General features: G+C 44.1%; 1 protein-coding gene across 3 annotated transcripts in view; it reads right to left on the minus strand.

Moving 5' to 3' along the window:
* Positions 1-14,127: 14,127 nt before the first annotated feature.
* Positions 14,128-15,342, minus strand: part of RPS6KA1 (ribosomal protein S6 kinase A1) — a 32,897-nt gene continuing 31,682 nt past the window's right edge. For all 3 annotated transcript variants that reach the window (XM_081055053.1, XM_081055054.1, XM_081055052.1), the window contains one exon: positions 14,128-15,084. In XM_081055053.1, coding sequence (XP_080911179.1) covers positions 14,962-15,084 — 123 coding nt within the window. In that variant the 3' untranslated portion in view covers positions 14,128-14,961. The remainder of the gene's footprint in view (positions 15,085-15,342) is intronic.

Here is a 15,342-nt window from a genome sequence, read left to right on the forward strand (position 1 = left end):
ATTCATTACCTATTTGCAAAGATTGTTTCACAGTTGTACTCAAATGTCAAAAACTCATCAAATTGTACTCTCTACAGTTTATTGAATATCAATTTTATTTCAATAAAGCTGTTTTTAAAAACAACATGGAGATATCAGGTTATAACATTAGACTGGCAAAAATCTGAAAGCTAGGTAATATTACTTGTTAGCCAAAATGGGCGGATATTGGGAGTCTACTGGGAATGTAGATTAGCACAGCCATTCTGAAGAGCAATTTGCTAGTATATAGTCAAATGAATTTTAGCTGTTCTCCATGTCCCAGTAATTCTTCCTGGGTCAATATTCGAAAAAGAAGAATCCCATCAGCGTGAAATACACAAAATCAAGGAAGAGAAAATACAAACATATACAAGAGGAGGACTTAAACTACCTGAAATCAAGGCTACATATACTGGGCCAGCCCGGTGGTTCAGGTGGTTGGAACGCTGTGCTCCTAACGCCGAGGTCACCGGTTCGATTCCCACATAGGCCAGTGAGCTGCGCCCTCTACAGCTAAGTGAACAACAGCTCTCCCTGGAGCTGGGCTGCCGTGGGCTGCCGTGGGCTACCATGTGGCATCATGAGTGGTGGGCTGCCGTGCGGTGGCCAGTGTGAGCAGCCAGCAGCTGGATGACCAGCAACCGATGGCCTCAGCCAGGGGAGCACAAGGCTCCTAATACCAGCATGGGCCAGGGAGCTGTGTCCTACACAACCAGACTGAGAAACAACGGCTTGAACCGGAGTATGGGGGGAGGCAGAAGAAAGGAGGGAAAATGACTATATATACTATAAAGCTATGGTAGTCAAACAGCGTGGTATTATAAAGACATAGATCAATAGAATAGAGAATTCAGGAACAGAGCCACCATGTACAGTTACTTAATTTTCAACAAAAGTGATTTGAAAAATATAATCTTTTCAAAAAATGGTGCAGAAACAACTGGATATTCATAAGTAAAAAACAAATATCAATCCTTTTTTCATAATATATAAAACTTAATTTAAAATGGATCATAGACCTAATCATAAACGCTAAAACTTTTGCAAGAAAACAGAAGAAAATCTTTGAGAATTCAGGGGGCTAAAATAAATGTTGTATATCTTGATTGGGGTGTTTTCACATGGGTGTATGTATTTGTCAAAACTCATCCAACTGTATACTTTAAGTGGGTATATTTTATTGTATGAAAATTGTAACAGTACATTTGATTTTAAAAATAAAAAGGATAAGAAGGAGGCAAAAGTAGTAGTAGAGAAGGTAGGGGAAGAGGAAAGAGAAGGAGAGGGAGAAGCAGCATCACTGAGGCTCCGAAAGGGGAAAAGGATTTACCTAAGGTCACACAGCTGTTGAACTATGGAATTGAGGTCCCAATCTTGATATAACTGACTTCAAATCTCCATCTCTTTCCACTGCTCCCATTAGTAAATATGGTTTGATAACAGACACAGGGTTGGTGAAGGGGAAAATAACACAAAGGGAGCTTTAGTGGTTATCAAACAAATAGGTAAAACCATTGGTTGGCTCTTAATCCCCTATTTTACAGATGGCAAACCTGAAGTCCAGAGAGGGAAGTGACTTGTCACACAGCTGTTAAATAACAGAAGTTGGATAATACCTCTGTTTTGGTGTTCTGATGATCTCTCCATGGGACACCTTCTCTCCCAACTCACTCCTTAATTTTTGTGTTTCAAAGAGTTAAGAAAAGTAGCTCATTAAGAAAAGAGTAACAAAACAGATGGAAAAGCAATAGTCAAATGAGTGTTGCAAGCAACAAAAATAAAGGAGACAAGCGCAAGCCATTGGGCTCCAATGGTCAAGAAAGGATTTCTTGACGAGGTGGGACTTGATGGAAATCTGAAAAGACAGTCATAGTGAGGTTTGTGAGCAAGAGGTTAGTTACAGGGGAGCAGGTGGACTTCATGGAAATATGGTTTGGGAGGAACCTTACCATCGCATTCAGACTTTTTTGTCCTGGTAGGTTGCCAACACCACAATGTTATCATTGGAGCCTTCATTTTTTAGGTTCAGACCATATTTCTCCAGGGGTCCTAGGTCAGGGTAACTATCCAACACCCTGGATGGAGTTCAGCCATTGGCTCTTTCATCATTTGATAAGCTGTGTCTACTTAATGGAGGTGCCAGGGGTGAAGAGATCTGGAGTGAGGGGTACTACCCTGGCTGGCCCTCTGCGTGGGCTTCTCAGGTCCACAAAGACAGGTTCTGGGAGGCTTAGAGGATGTGAATTGCCAAAAATGAGAATGGACCCTTTTTTGAGGGTAGTACTTGTTGCTATAACGAACAAACCCACAAAACAAGTTCATTTCTTGCTAATGTAAAGTCCAAAACAGGTGTCCCTGATTGACATGTGACCTCTTCTAAGCAGTGATTCATTAACCTAGGCTCCTTCCATCTCATGGCTCTGCTATGTTCACTACATGACTCTCAAAGTGGCCATGCTTGTCAAACCATAAGAAGGAGAATGAGCAAGGGGAGATCTCAGGGACAGATCACGTCTGCTCACATCCCATTGGCTAGAACTCTGTCATATGGCTAGATCTAACAGCAAGGGAACATGGTAAATGTAGTCTAGCTGCGAGCCCAGTAAGAAGAGGAAACAAGACTCAGAGGGAACACAGGCAGAAGGGACCTTGTCCATAGCACTTAATAAATAAAATAATCACCACTGATTGAACATTTGCTTTGTGCCAAACATAATGCTGGGTACTTTATTTAATTAACTCAGTCTGCTGAAAAGTAGGTGTATTATACAGAAGATGACAGAGAAGAAAGACAGGTTCAGAAAGGTTGGGTAATTTGCCCAAAGTCATACCGCTAGTGGGTAGTGAAGCCAAGTTTTCAAACCTGGATCTGTCTGATTCCAGAGTCCAATCTAGTTATAAGAATGGGAGTTCTTTGTACCAGGGGTCCTATATTTATATTTATATTTATATTTATATTTATAGTCATAGTCATATTTATATTTATATTTATATTTATATTTATATTTATAGCTGATATCCTTTCTATAAACCACTACAGAGTAACAAATTATTTATGTATTCATGCTCCCAGTGCCTTCCAGTATATGCTTTGCACATAATTGGTGATCAATAATGGTTTTGATTGAATAATAATAATACATGTGTAAAGTGCTTTAAAGGTATGCAAACCCTTTTATACCTTTAAAACAATCCTTGTTTAAAAACTTAAAGAAAAACAAACAAACAGAAATAAAGCTCAGAGCTGTTCAGTGGCTTGCCCCAAATCACACTGTAAAAACAAGATTTGAATGTAGGTCTTCTAATACCAAGTCCAGTGCTAGTATCAGCTTTACCGTTTTCTAACAGGATGACCTTGGGTAAGTAATTTACCCTCAAACTCACAAGTAAAATGAGTGTAATCAAAGCTTCACTCCATGGGTAAGTAAATAAAGGCAATACTACTTATAAAACACTTGATACAGTGGTTGGCACCAGATAAGCCCTCAAAAGACATGAACTAATGATTTCGGGATTTAAGTTCTTTGAGATTCCATTTGATTTAAGTTCTCTGACATTCCATTTTTTTATGTGTAAATGGAAATATTAATATCTCCTTTGCTGGGGTTTTTGATAATTAAATGAGCTGAAGCAGTTAAGGTCACTAGTGAAGTGCTGAACGTGTGGTCAGTGGGAGGAAGGTCAGAGATCGCCTTTTAAAATACCAAACCAAGGTCATACTTTTTCCCTCCAAAAATTTAGATGCTGGGTGGGTGCACAGGAAATGTTTGTTGGCTGACCAATGAGCAGATGCCAGCGTCACTGCGATGTATAGTGTAATAAATAAATTTTGTCTTTCTAAAACATGTTGCTATTTAGGCAATCAGAATACCCTCCTATCCCTGCACAGGCTTCCTAGCTTCTTGGGTTGCAGAACAGTAAATCATTTTCTTTTTGCCATAGCGTCCCTGCAAAGGTCCCGGAGATTACGTAGTTAAGACTCCTTTGAGACCCTAAAGGCAGGAAGGTGGCTCTGTAGGGCTATGGTCAAGGGTACAGCCAGCTACTTCTGAATCTACCCAACTCTTTAATTCTTAGGAAATATGCTTGGGGCAGGACTGGGCTGTGAAAACACAAATATACACACATTTTTTTAATGTACGAGTTTGTGGTGTTTTTCCCCCCCTGAATTCATAGTAGCTTAATTTTAGAGTTTGTTAAGTATTTAAAAAGCACAAAGAAGAATCATTGTTAATACTTTGTTATTTATCATTTTGGGTTTTTTCTATACATACAGTATTTAAAAAATAAATTGATCTTCTACTGTACTTATACTTGCTATTTAGAAGACATTATATCATGAATATTTCCCCATGTTCTTAATAATTTTCCCAAACAAGATTTTATTCACGTATGTATATCATCATATAGCTGTACCATCATGCATTTGTTATAATATTTCATTGGTGTATAATTAAATTTGACCAATTTCCCAACCAGTAGAATAACACTGTGGGGTACACTTGTACATAATTTTATATGTTCCTAGTTCTCTTTAACATAAATTCAGTGGCATGCTAGAGCCTATTTGTACTGGCTCATGAGAGCCAATTGTGGGCATCTCTTCCCAATTACACATTCATGTTGGCACCTTGAAATTGGCCATTGTGGGATTAATTATATCACAAAATCAGTAAAAGTTACAAATCAGGGGCCCCTCTCTCTGCCCCTGCCCCTGAAAAATGTTCTTAAACATTTTTCAGCATACCATTGTATAAGTTCCTTAAAGTAGTATTTCAGAAGCACAGAGTGCATGCATGTTATAAACATTTCAAACATTTTGTTATTGCCACATTGCCCTCCAGAAAGGTCAAGCACTTCTACTAGCAACTTATGAGAATGAGGCCTGGCAGAGTTGGTATTTTAGTCAGCTTCCAATGGAAGAGCCAATATAAAACTTGCAGATTTTAAGAGCAGATATCAATGAAATAGACAACAGAAAAACATTACAAAAAATTGATTCAGACAAAAGCTGGTTCTTTGAGAGTATCAATAGAATTGATAAACCTCTAGCCAAACTAATCAGGAAAAAAAGAAAAAAAACAAATTACTAACATCTGAAATGAGAGAGGGGATGTTACTAAAAATTCCGCAGACATTAAAAGAACGATTAGGGGATATTATGACTTTATGCCAGTAAATTAGATGCCAATAACTTAGGTGAAATGGACAAATTCCTTGAAAGACAAAAACTACCAAAGTTCATTCAAGAAGAAATAGATAACCTGCGGAGCTGTATATCTCAGGAAAGCAACGCTGGTTTAGTATCTGAACTCAATCTGTGTAATTCACATTAACGGATTAAAAAATAACAATAACAACAAATATATGATCACCTCAAAAAGTAAAGAAAGGGCCGGCCCCGTGGCTCAGGCGGTTGGAGCTCCATGCTCCTAACTCTGAAGGCTGCCGGTTCGATTCCCACATGGGCCAGTGGGCTCTCAACCACAAGATTGCCAGTTCGATTCCTCGACTCCCGCAAGGGATGGTGGGTTCCACCTCCTGCAACTAAGATTGAACACGGCACCTTGAGCTGAGCTGCCGCTGAGTTCCTGTATGGCTCGGTTGGAGCGCGTCCTCTCAACCACAAGGTTGCCGGTTCGACTCCCTCCAAGGGATGGTGGGCAGCGCCCCCTGCAACTAGCAACGGCAACTGGACGTGGAGCTAAGCTGCGCCCTCCACAACTAAGATTGAAGACAACTTGACTTGGAATAAAATCCTGGAAGTACACTCTGTTCCCCAATAAAGTCTGGTAAAAAAAAAAAAAAAAAGTAAAGAAAAAGCATTTGACAAAATCCAACATCCATTCATGATAAAAACTCTCAGCAAACTAGGGAGAGAAGGGAACTTCAGCTTGCTAAAGGACATCTAGGGAAAAGCCACAGATAACACCATACATAATGGTGAAGACTGCTTTCCCCCTGGAACAAGGCATGGATGTTTTTAAATTTAATATTGTACCAGAAATTCTAGCCAATGCAATAAGCAAGAAAAAAGAAATACAAGTCATACAGATCAAAAAGGAATAGGTAAAATTATCTCTATTTGCAGAGGACAGATTGTCTACGTAGAAAATTATAAGAAATCTACAAAAATAGCTATTAGAACTGATAAGTGAGTTAAGCAAAATAGCACAGTACATGGAGAAAAGTCAGTTGTATCCCTATATACTAACAACACACAACTGGAAATTGAAATTTAAGAAACAATGCCATGGACAATATATATATTTTTAAAATATCAAATTCTTAAGGATAAAGCCAACAAAAGATATGCAAGACCTGAACTCTGAAGTCTACAAAATGTTGCTGAAAAATTAAGGAAAACCTAAATAGATGAAGATACACTGTATTCATAATTAAAAGACTCTATTGTTAAAATGTTAATTCTCCTCAGCTTAAGCTATAGATCTGTTGCAATCCCAATAAAAATCTTCCAGATCCTTAAAATACCCAGACTAATGATCATCTAGGTTTAAAAGTATGGAGGCAGTGAAGCAATAAAGGCTAGGAGTAGGGAGTTCCAGGTTAGACAGACCTGCCTGCATTTAATCCCAACTGTTTCTTATTAGCTGTGTGCCCTTGAGTAAGTTATTCTACTTCTCACTGTTTAGGTTTTCTCATCTGTCAGGTGGAGATTATAATTTGTTTCACGGAGGTCACTCTGATGATTTAGGTCAGTTATTAGTGACAAGGGCTCAGTGGTTGTTAGTATAATTTCCATGAAAATTATGGATTTCCCTTGAAATAAAATCTTTGTGATCATTAGCTAGGTCAAAAAACTTTTTCAATAGGAAAAAAAAAAAGAAACAAAATTAAATTTTGAGAAATAAATTGTATCTCATCAAAATTTAAAAAGTTCTTTTCTTCAAATAAAATGGCAAGTGACACATTGGAAGAAAATATTCACAATATACAGCTCTTGTATCCAGAATATTCAAAGAATTCTTTAAAATCTATAAGAAAAAAACCAATTTTTAAAATGGAGCAAAAGGTTCGAACACACAAAAGAATATATAGGAATAGTCAATAAGCATGTGAAAAAATATTCAGCATCATTAGTCATTAAAGAAATGCAAATTAAAACCACAAAGGGAAACCACTTTACACCCACTAGAACGACACGTTAAAAAGACTAATACCAAAGATTGCCAAGGGTATGAAGTAACTGGAACTTTCATACATTGCTAGTCAGAGTGTAAAATGTACTTTGGAAAACCGTTTTGTAATTTTTTTATATAGTTAAACACACACCTATTCTGTGATGCAGCAATACCACTTCCATATATTTACCTGAGAGAAATCAAAACATATGTCCACACAAAGATCCTACATGAATATTTATATTAGCCAAAAACTGGGGAAAAATAAGTCCATTAACAGATACATGGATTAAACAAATTGTGGCACATTCGCCCAATGGAATACTACTCAGCCGCAAAAAGGGGTGAACTACTGACACATGCAAGATATTCATGGATGAAGCTTCAGAGATATCATGTTGAACAAAAAGTCACACAAAAGAGTACAAGCTGTATGATTTCTTTATACAAATTCTAGAGCAGGCAACACTATGGCGACAAAAATCAGAAGTGTGGCTGCCTCTGACATTGGGGGACATTGAGAAGGGACACAGGGACATTCTGTGGGTAATGAGTGTGTTCTCTATCTTGAAAGGGGTATGTGTTTCACAGGTGTATGCCTTTGTCAAAACATCCAATCGTACCTAAAATCTATGCATTTTATTATATGTAAATTAAACCTCAATATAATTGATATAAATTGCACGTGGAATTCCCTCATGGTCTGTGGCCTGTGTTGGAGTTTAGGAAGGGAAACCCCCTTCCTGAGTCAGTTCAGAATAGGATAGTCACCTGCCACGTATAGGCATTTCACGAGCACCCCAGGAGGTGTGCCTACAGCTCCAAACCCGGCTCTCTGTGTGACTTCAGGACCTTTCTCATGGAATGCTCATCCTGCTGGTTTTGGCCACCAGAGGGAATTTGGGCAAGCCACAGACCTTGGAGGGCTCCTCTACTGGGACACAACGCCGTCAGCTTTGCAGTCAGAGATTTGGGTTCCAATGTCAGCAGTAGGCTTGCTTCAGAAGCATGTGACCTTGGCTGATTCACTTTACCTCTCTGAAGCTCGGTGCTGTGGAAGGGCAAGGCACATTTGTCATTGTACGTTCCGTGCCTGGAACATACATGTCTATTGAATGAACAGCACAATGCTGGAACAGGAAGGCTCTTCTACGTACTTGTAAAGTAAAAGTGTTTATTATCTGGTGGTCTGGAGACAATGGTTTGAACATTTTGGGGGTGCACAAAACCCTTTGAGAATCTGATGAAAACCCTGTACCCTCTCCTCCCAGAAACATACACATATATTCAACATTTTACACATCCTGGGAAACCCATGGACCCACGTTAAGCTCCCCTGGTCCTGGAGGGTGTCATCAGCTTTGAAGGTTCTATCAAGCATTCTTGTAACTCAGCTACCATTTGTTCTGCACCTAACGTGTGCCAGAACCTTTACTCTCATAACCCTCTGAGGATGGTTTGCAGATGTGGAAAATGAAGCTCAGGGAGGCCAAGTGACACTCAAGATCACACAGCTAGTCATGGCTGGAGTTGAGATTTGACTTCAATCTCATGCCTTCTGATTCCAATCCTCTAAATATTCTTCCGAGTGAGAATTTAGTTCTCTTCAGATGCTTTTGGAAGCCTATGCATAGGGCCTGGTAGTGACAGCATGTGTGACTTTGCCCAAATCCAGCCCTGGTAATCACAGTGTACAATGGGTGAGTGACTACAGGCCCATCCCAGGTACAGGCCGCAGGCCCAGCTCAAACATGTGTCATCTGCCCCTCGATTTCTCAATTCAGCCCACAGCCGGGGCTGTGGGGGTGGGGGTGGGGGTGAAGCGGAAGAAGGGAAGAGAAACAGAGGAAATTACTTATAAAAAGAAGTTTCAGATTGAGTCAGAAACATGAGTTATAACTCAGAGAGCCTCTAGGGTAGGAGGGGAAAAGAGAGAGAACTGGTCCTTATGACGGGGCTCCCCTCTCTCCCCATGGGGTACAGATGCTCGGATGAGTTGACCTCTCTCCAGACTCGGGATGTGGTTCCCTCTGCTAAAACAGTAAGAGAGAGAGAGAGAGGAAGAGAGAGAGGGAGGGAGGGAGGAAGGGAGGGAGGGAGAGAGAGAGAGAGAGAGAGAGAGAGAGAAGACAACAGACAACGAACTGAGGGTTGGAGTCTATGCTCTGCGGGAGTGAGTGGATAGTAAGTAGCCCATGCGTGTTAAGTGCTTCCTATGTGTCAGGCCCTGTGCTATGTGCTTGGGATGTATTATTACCTTGTTTTAGTTGCACCAAAGAGTAGACACTACTATTAACCCCATTCTGAAGATGGTGAAATCGCGGAAGAGAGGTTAAATGACTTGCCCACGTTCACACAGGCAAGTAGTCAAAATTGGATTCTAACCCAGGACTACTTATACTTCAAGAAAAAAGTTGAACAAAACCAGGACAGCCTAAGCCGAGTCTGCACTTAACCACAGCTCTAGACTGCTTCCTACGCCCTGGTGGTTGTTTGCTTATAACTGAGCAGCTCTGTAGAAGCTTCACACACCCTCTCCTTTAATGCTCACTAGCCCCATTTGACAGTTGAGGAAACCTCAGAGCAGTGAAATGACTTGCCCAAGGTCACACAGAAGGTCAGTGTTGGGGTGGGGATGTAATCACAGGTCCGTCTGACTCCCCCTCCCGCGCTGTTCCCACTGGGCGGAGTGGAGGCCAGAGCGAATAGGTGGGGGCCCCCTTGCATGGCCCTGGGGAGAGAGGGGATGGCTCCGGGGCCCTCCCACTCACCTTGCAGGGTCGGTCGGTCTCGGCAGCACAGCCTCAGCACCGACCTTTAGCCTGCCGCTGTAGCTACCTGCACTGGGGGTGGGAGTGCTCATTTAGACTTCCCTTCTGTTACTGTTGAGTCATTTCTTTCTCGAGTCCTTTGGAGTTAGTGGGAATCCCCCACACCCCCCTGCCCCAAGAAATGGAAGCTCCTCAGAAGACCTCAGTTGAAAGTGGAGGAACTTTCCACCTGTGCGGGGGGCCTGCTTTGTGATGTGGCAGAGTCTCCGTCGCTGACGGTATTTGAGCAGAAACCGGATAGGCATCAATGGGAGATTCCTGTACTGGGCGGAGATCGGGCCCAGGCCTGTAGGGCCCTTCTGACTGTGCGAGTCTATGAGTCACTGGGTTGAAATCTAGCCCATACATCAGGGTGATATAGTTTGAGCTTTGGGGTCAGATAGACAGACCTGCGTTCGAAACCTGGCTCAGCCACCTCCCCAGACTGCGCAAGTTTCCTCTCTCAGCCTCAGTTCCCTTGTCATAAGATAGACATGATTGCTTTGAGTATTGGGGATGGTGTCTACACTGTACCCAGTGTAAAGCAGGAACTCGGTAAATCGTGCCTACTATTATAACCATTAAATGAACGCGAACGGTGGCCTTTTATCACGGGTTTGAGAGAATTAAATGCATGTGTTCACCAAATTACCAATTGTTTGGATACTTAACATGTGTAGGAAGCTAGACTTTTCTCTGAGAATGCGTGTCTCAGAAATAATCATGGAAAACACAATTATACAGAGGGTGCCAAAAAAAAGGTATACACAATTTAATAATTTTATTAAAATTGTAATACTCGGTATATAAAAGAAGATGACTATAAGTCATGTGTACACATTTTTGTGGCACCCCTGGTATAAGTGGGTAACATGGAAGAAATGCTGAGGAAATGCTGAGGGACTTTGAGGCGTGTGCCAACAACTGAGAATCTGAGTCTCTGACTCAGAGGGGACATGTAAGGTCATCCAAATAGTCCTCGACTGGGGTGGGGGGCAGGAATCTCTTCTAAGATCTTGACAAGTCTCATTAGTTCTCTGCGTGTGCAGCCCAGGTGATGGGGAGCTCACTACCTCCTGAGACTGTCCATAGGAAACTCCCCAAACTTCCCAGCTTGTTCTCTGTTTGCCAGCTGGGAAATATAACTTTCTAACACCTACATCACCTAACGGAGACCAGACCCCGATACTATAGGAACCGTTATGACCACATGGCTGGCTGAGAAGAGCGATACCCAGCCAGGTCTGTGGAACATTTAAGTAGACTTTGGGCATTCTCGGAAGCAGAGAAGTGGGGCAGCACACTGGTTAAGAGTGAGTTTCAGAATCACACAGACGTCATCCTGAGTTCTGCTCTGCTGTTTCACTTTGTCCTTGGGCAAACCACTTACCTCCAAGCCTCAATTTTCTCATGTATGGAATGGAATAAATCTTATCTCCTTCACATGAGGATCAAATTAATAAAGCATGGAAAACACTTGGTGTCCAGCACCTCCACGTCGTCTGTTTGTTTAATAGACTGGAGTCCATGTGTCATAGGAAGGGGGGTCTTACAGGCAGGAGCTCAGGGATGATTATTTGAGCATTAAGGGGCCTGGTGCTAGGTGCTGGGGGTACAGACATGAACAGCACACAGCCATACCCTCGAGTTCATAGAATGGTGGGGAGAAAACACATCATCAGCTGTTTCTGAAACTGTGATGTGCAAAGAGATGGAGAATGAGAGTATCCAGGGATCCCAGCAGAGGGCTGCCAAACCCTGTCTGGGTGGTCCTGGTTGGCTTTCCGGAGGTGTCATCTGACTTTTTCTAAAAGCATGAGTAGAAGTTAGCCAGGACACATAGCAATAGAATCCAGTGGAGGCCTCAACTGGCAGAATCCAGTTCAGGTCTGTGAGCAGTTTGGAGACAAGTTATGAGTGCTGACGCTGGGGTTCAGCGGGGGACACAGGACACTGCATGTCAGGCTAGGATGCCTGGGCTCCATCTTGTGGACAGTGAGGAGCCACGCCAGGGCACATGAGGGGTCAGATTTGTGGTTCTAAATGGAGCACGCTGGGGACACAAAAGACTGGCAGGAATCGATGAGGCCGTGGCAAAGAACACAGATATGAGGACGGGGGGGAAGGAGGGCAAGCAATGAATGCTAAAAGTGTTTAGGAGACAATTGACGGGGCCTGGATGCAGATTATGTGTAGCAGGGGCAGGAGTCAGGGATGCCGCTCAGGACTCCAGCTGGGGTGGTGGGGTCGGCGTGGACAACCTTGAGTGGTGGGTGGGACAGGCAATGTTGGTTTCACTGCACAAATGGGAAACTGAGTCTCAGAAAAGTGGAACACAGCCAGGTTAGGGGCTCAGTACTGTGTCAGTGGGTGTTCAGCCCTTGGGGCTCCCACACAGCTTTCCTGCCCCTGTGGGGAGGCTGCTAGCTCAGAAACTTCATGCCCAGGCCAGCTCTGAAGCTGAGCTGCTAGTGTCAGGATCTCCTTCCGTCATAACAGGCCTTATTCACCTCTCAGGCCTTGGCTCATAAGGCTTCGAATCTTCCCAAACTGGCAGGTCCCCGCTCGCTGGCTGTTCCGTCAGCCTCCTGCTGGCTCTCCTTCCTCCCTGCTGTCTTTACATGCGAGGATGCGCCAGGCTCAATCACAGTCTCCCTTTTCTCCTCTGTTCTCAGTCTCTACAACAGCACTTCTCAAACTTTAAGGTGCATACAAATCACATGCAGATTTTGTTAAAATATAGATTCTGACCGAGCGGGTCTGGGGACAAGCCTGAGATGCTGCACTTGTAACAAGCTCCCAGATGATGGCGAAGCTGCTGGTCCAGGGACCACACTTGGAAGATCCCAGCTTCTTGGCATCACAAACTTTCTGCAAACTAATGCCTCCCAAACTTACACTTCCAATCCAGACCTCTCTCCAGAACTCCAACTTTTAATTACAACTCTTAGCTGACATCTCTATTTGGATATTTAAAAGGCGTCTCCCACAGAGTTCTCAAACCTACGCTTCCCCAGCTTTTCCCTCAGTACCCAATTGTTCAAGTCAAAAATCTAGAAGATATCCACGAATCTCTTTTTTTTCTCTTAGGCTCTACAGCCAAACTGCCAATAAGTCCTGTCTGCTTTTCCTCCAAAGAACATCCTGGCCCTGCCCACTCCCTGCCCACCTCCTCTCCCACCACCTGGTCCAGGCCACCTCATCTCTTGTCTGAGCTACTGCACTAGCCACCGACCTGGTCACCCTGCTTCCCACCGGTACCATCAATTCTCTACACATTAGTTTAAGAGTGATCTTTCAAAAATGTAAATCAAATCATGTCACTTTCCTACTTAAATTCTTTTAGAACTTGCATCTCACTTAGAATTAAACCCTAACTCCCTCCCCTGGCCTACGAAGCCCAGTCTTACTGGTCCCTGCCTTCCTTTCCTACTTCATCTTGTGCAAACCTCTGGCCCTGACATCAAAGCCACGTCGGCTTCTCTTTAGTCCCTAAGCATGCCCAGCCTGTTTCCCCCTTGGGGCCTTTGTCCTGACTCTGCCCTCTGCCTCCTGGTCTTGCCTGGCCTCTTCTCATCATTCAGATCTCAGCTTCTGGGTCACGTCTCCAGGGAGGACTTCCCTGATCACCCCAACTTAACTCTGCGTATGTCTTATCAGTAGCTGACCTTGGTGTAGTTGTCCGTTTCCCCACTAGGAGGTAAGACCCATGAAAACAATGCCCTTGTTTTCTAGTGGTTCATCAAGTGTCTGGAACAGGACCAGAAATAGGTACTCAGAAAAATTTTATTGTGTGAGGCAATATCACTCCCTCGCTAAGCCTCAGTTTTTCCCTCTATAAAACAGGGATAATAATAGCATTTACCTCACAGGGTTAAGATTAAATGACATACACGTAAGGCCAAGACACAGTACCTGGCACTTAGTCACCGGTGGCTAGCTAATAATACCTTTACTGTTACCAATAGCATAATGGTATCCCCTGGCAGGAATGTGTGGGCAAGGCCGGCAAGACTCCCACGTGCTCCCCAAACAACCTGAGCTCCAAGCAGCTGGGCTAATTGGCCCTGGTCCACTACTTGTCATTGCCAAAGTCCTCAGCACCTGATAGCAGAGAGGGCACATTCAGGGATGAAAAGTGGAGGCAAGAGCGCTTCAACTCAATCGTAAGTTTATTAGAAAGGCCATGGACAGATGAACCCTGAGTTACCAGCTGAGAAAGAAATGAAAAAAAGCCCCTGCCCTTCCTGGCCCGTCCCAGAGGCCTCCCGTGAACTCCGTCCTGTGGCAGACTCCAGCAGAAGTCAGCCAAAAAGTGCTTTCCGATCCTCCTCCGGGAGCGGCCCACCCTGACTGCAGGGGGCCCATTGGCAGGGCAGTTGTGGGTGCTGGTGCCTGGAGCTGAGAGCCACAGGGTCTCGGTGCTCTCCTCCAGCAGGAAGTGGTTCCAGACCCCCCGGCAGAACAGAACGGAAAAGGACTTGACCAGGGATACAGCAAGTTCTGCTAAACAGCCAAAGGCTGTGGAAGGTGACGCTGGACTGCCGCGGAGGTGGCTGCAGATGGCTACAGATGGCCAATTGTGGGGGTCCCCAGGGAAGGACCCCAAAGCTGCTCTAAGGAGTCTCAGCCACAGAGAGTCCTAGTGAGACTCAGTGCCCCTCCTGGGGCTGCACTGGCTATTTCTGCTCCCAGAAAGGCAAATGGATCTTTTAAAAATCCATGGTGGTTGATGTCATTTTTTTCCTTAAAAAATATAAGAGTTTGTACAGTGAATCGATTTCAACCAGCGAAGCCTGAACCGAGAAGAGTCTGTCTTGGGGAAGAAGGCACTTCTCACACCCTCACTGGGGTGATCGGGTCTGGCTGCTTCCTGGGCCCCTCAGGGCTCTGCTTCCTCTGGCCCTGTGACTCAGGCCCGCTCCCTCTGGGACGTACGCTGCCTGCATTGAGCTAGCACCGCCCTGCGGCCGAGATGCCCGGGCCCCTCACAGGGTGGTGGAAGGCAGCTTCCTCACCCGCCGCTGGGCCAAGACGGATGACTCGATGGGCTTCAGCTGAGGGGTGGGCTTGGAGCTGTTGAGTGCAGAGTATGTAGCTGCCATGGCTCCCTGGGAGAGAAGCGGGGAGGTCAGTTCACGATGGTGGCAGATACAGGCAGGAGGGGGGAACATGTGTTTCTCCCAGTGTTCCACAACCCAGCCCTGGTGGTTCTTCAGGGTTATTACTTCTGCCTCCTACAACATTCTGGAGGCTTCAGAGGGCAGCGGCTGTGTTCCCCAGAGGACTGGGGGCCTGTGAATTTACTGTTGACACCTCTGCATGTTAGACCGGGGCTCCCTGAGGACAGACAGACATGGCATCTCCTG

This window comes from Rhinolophus hipposideros (genome assembly GCF_964194185.1).
Source record: "Rhinolophus hipposideros genome assembly, chromosome: 8".
NCBI lineage: Eukaryota > Metazoa > Chordata > Mammalia > Chiroptera > Rhinolophidae > Rhinolophus > Rhinolophus hipposideros.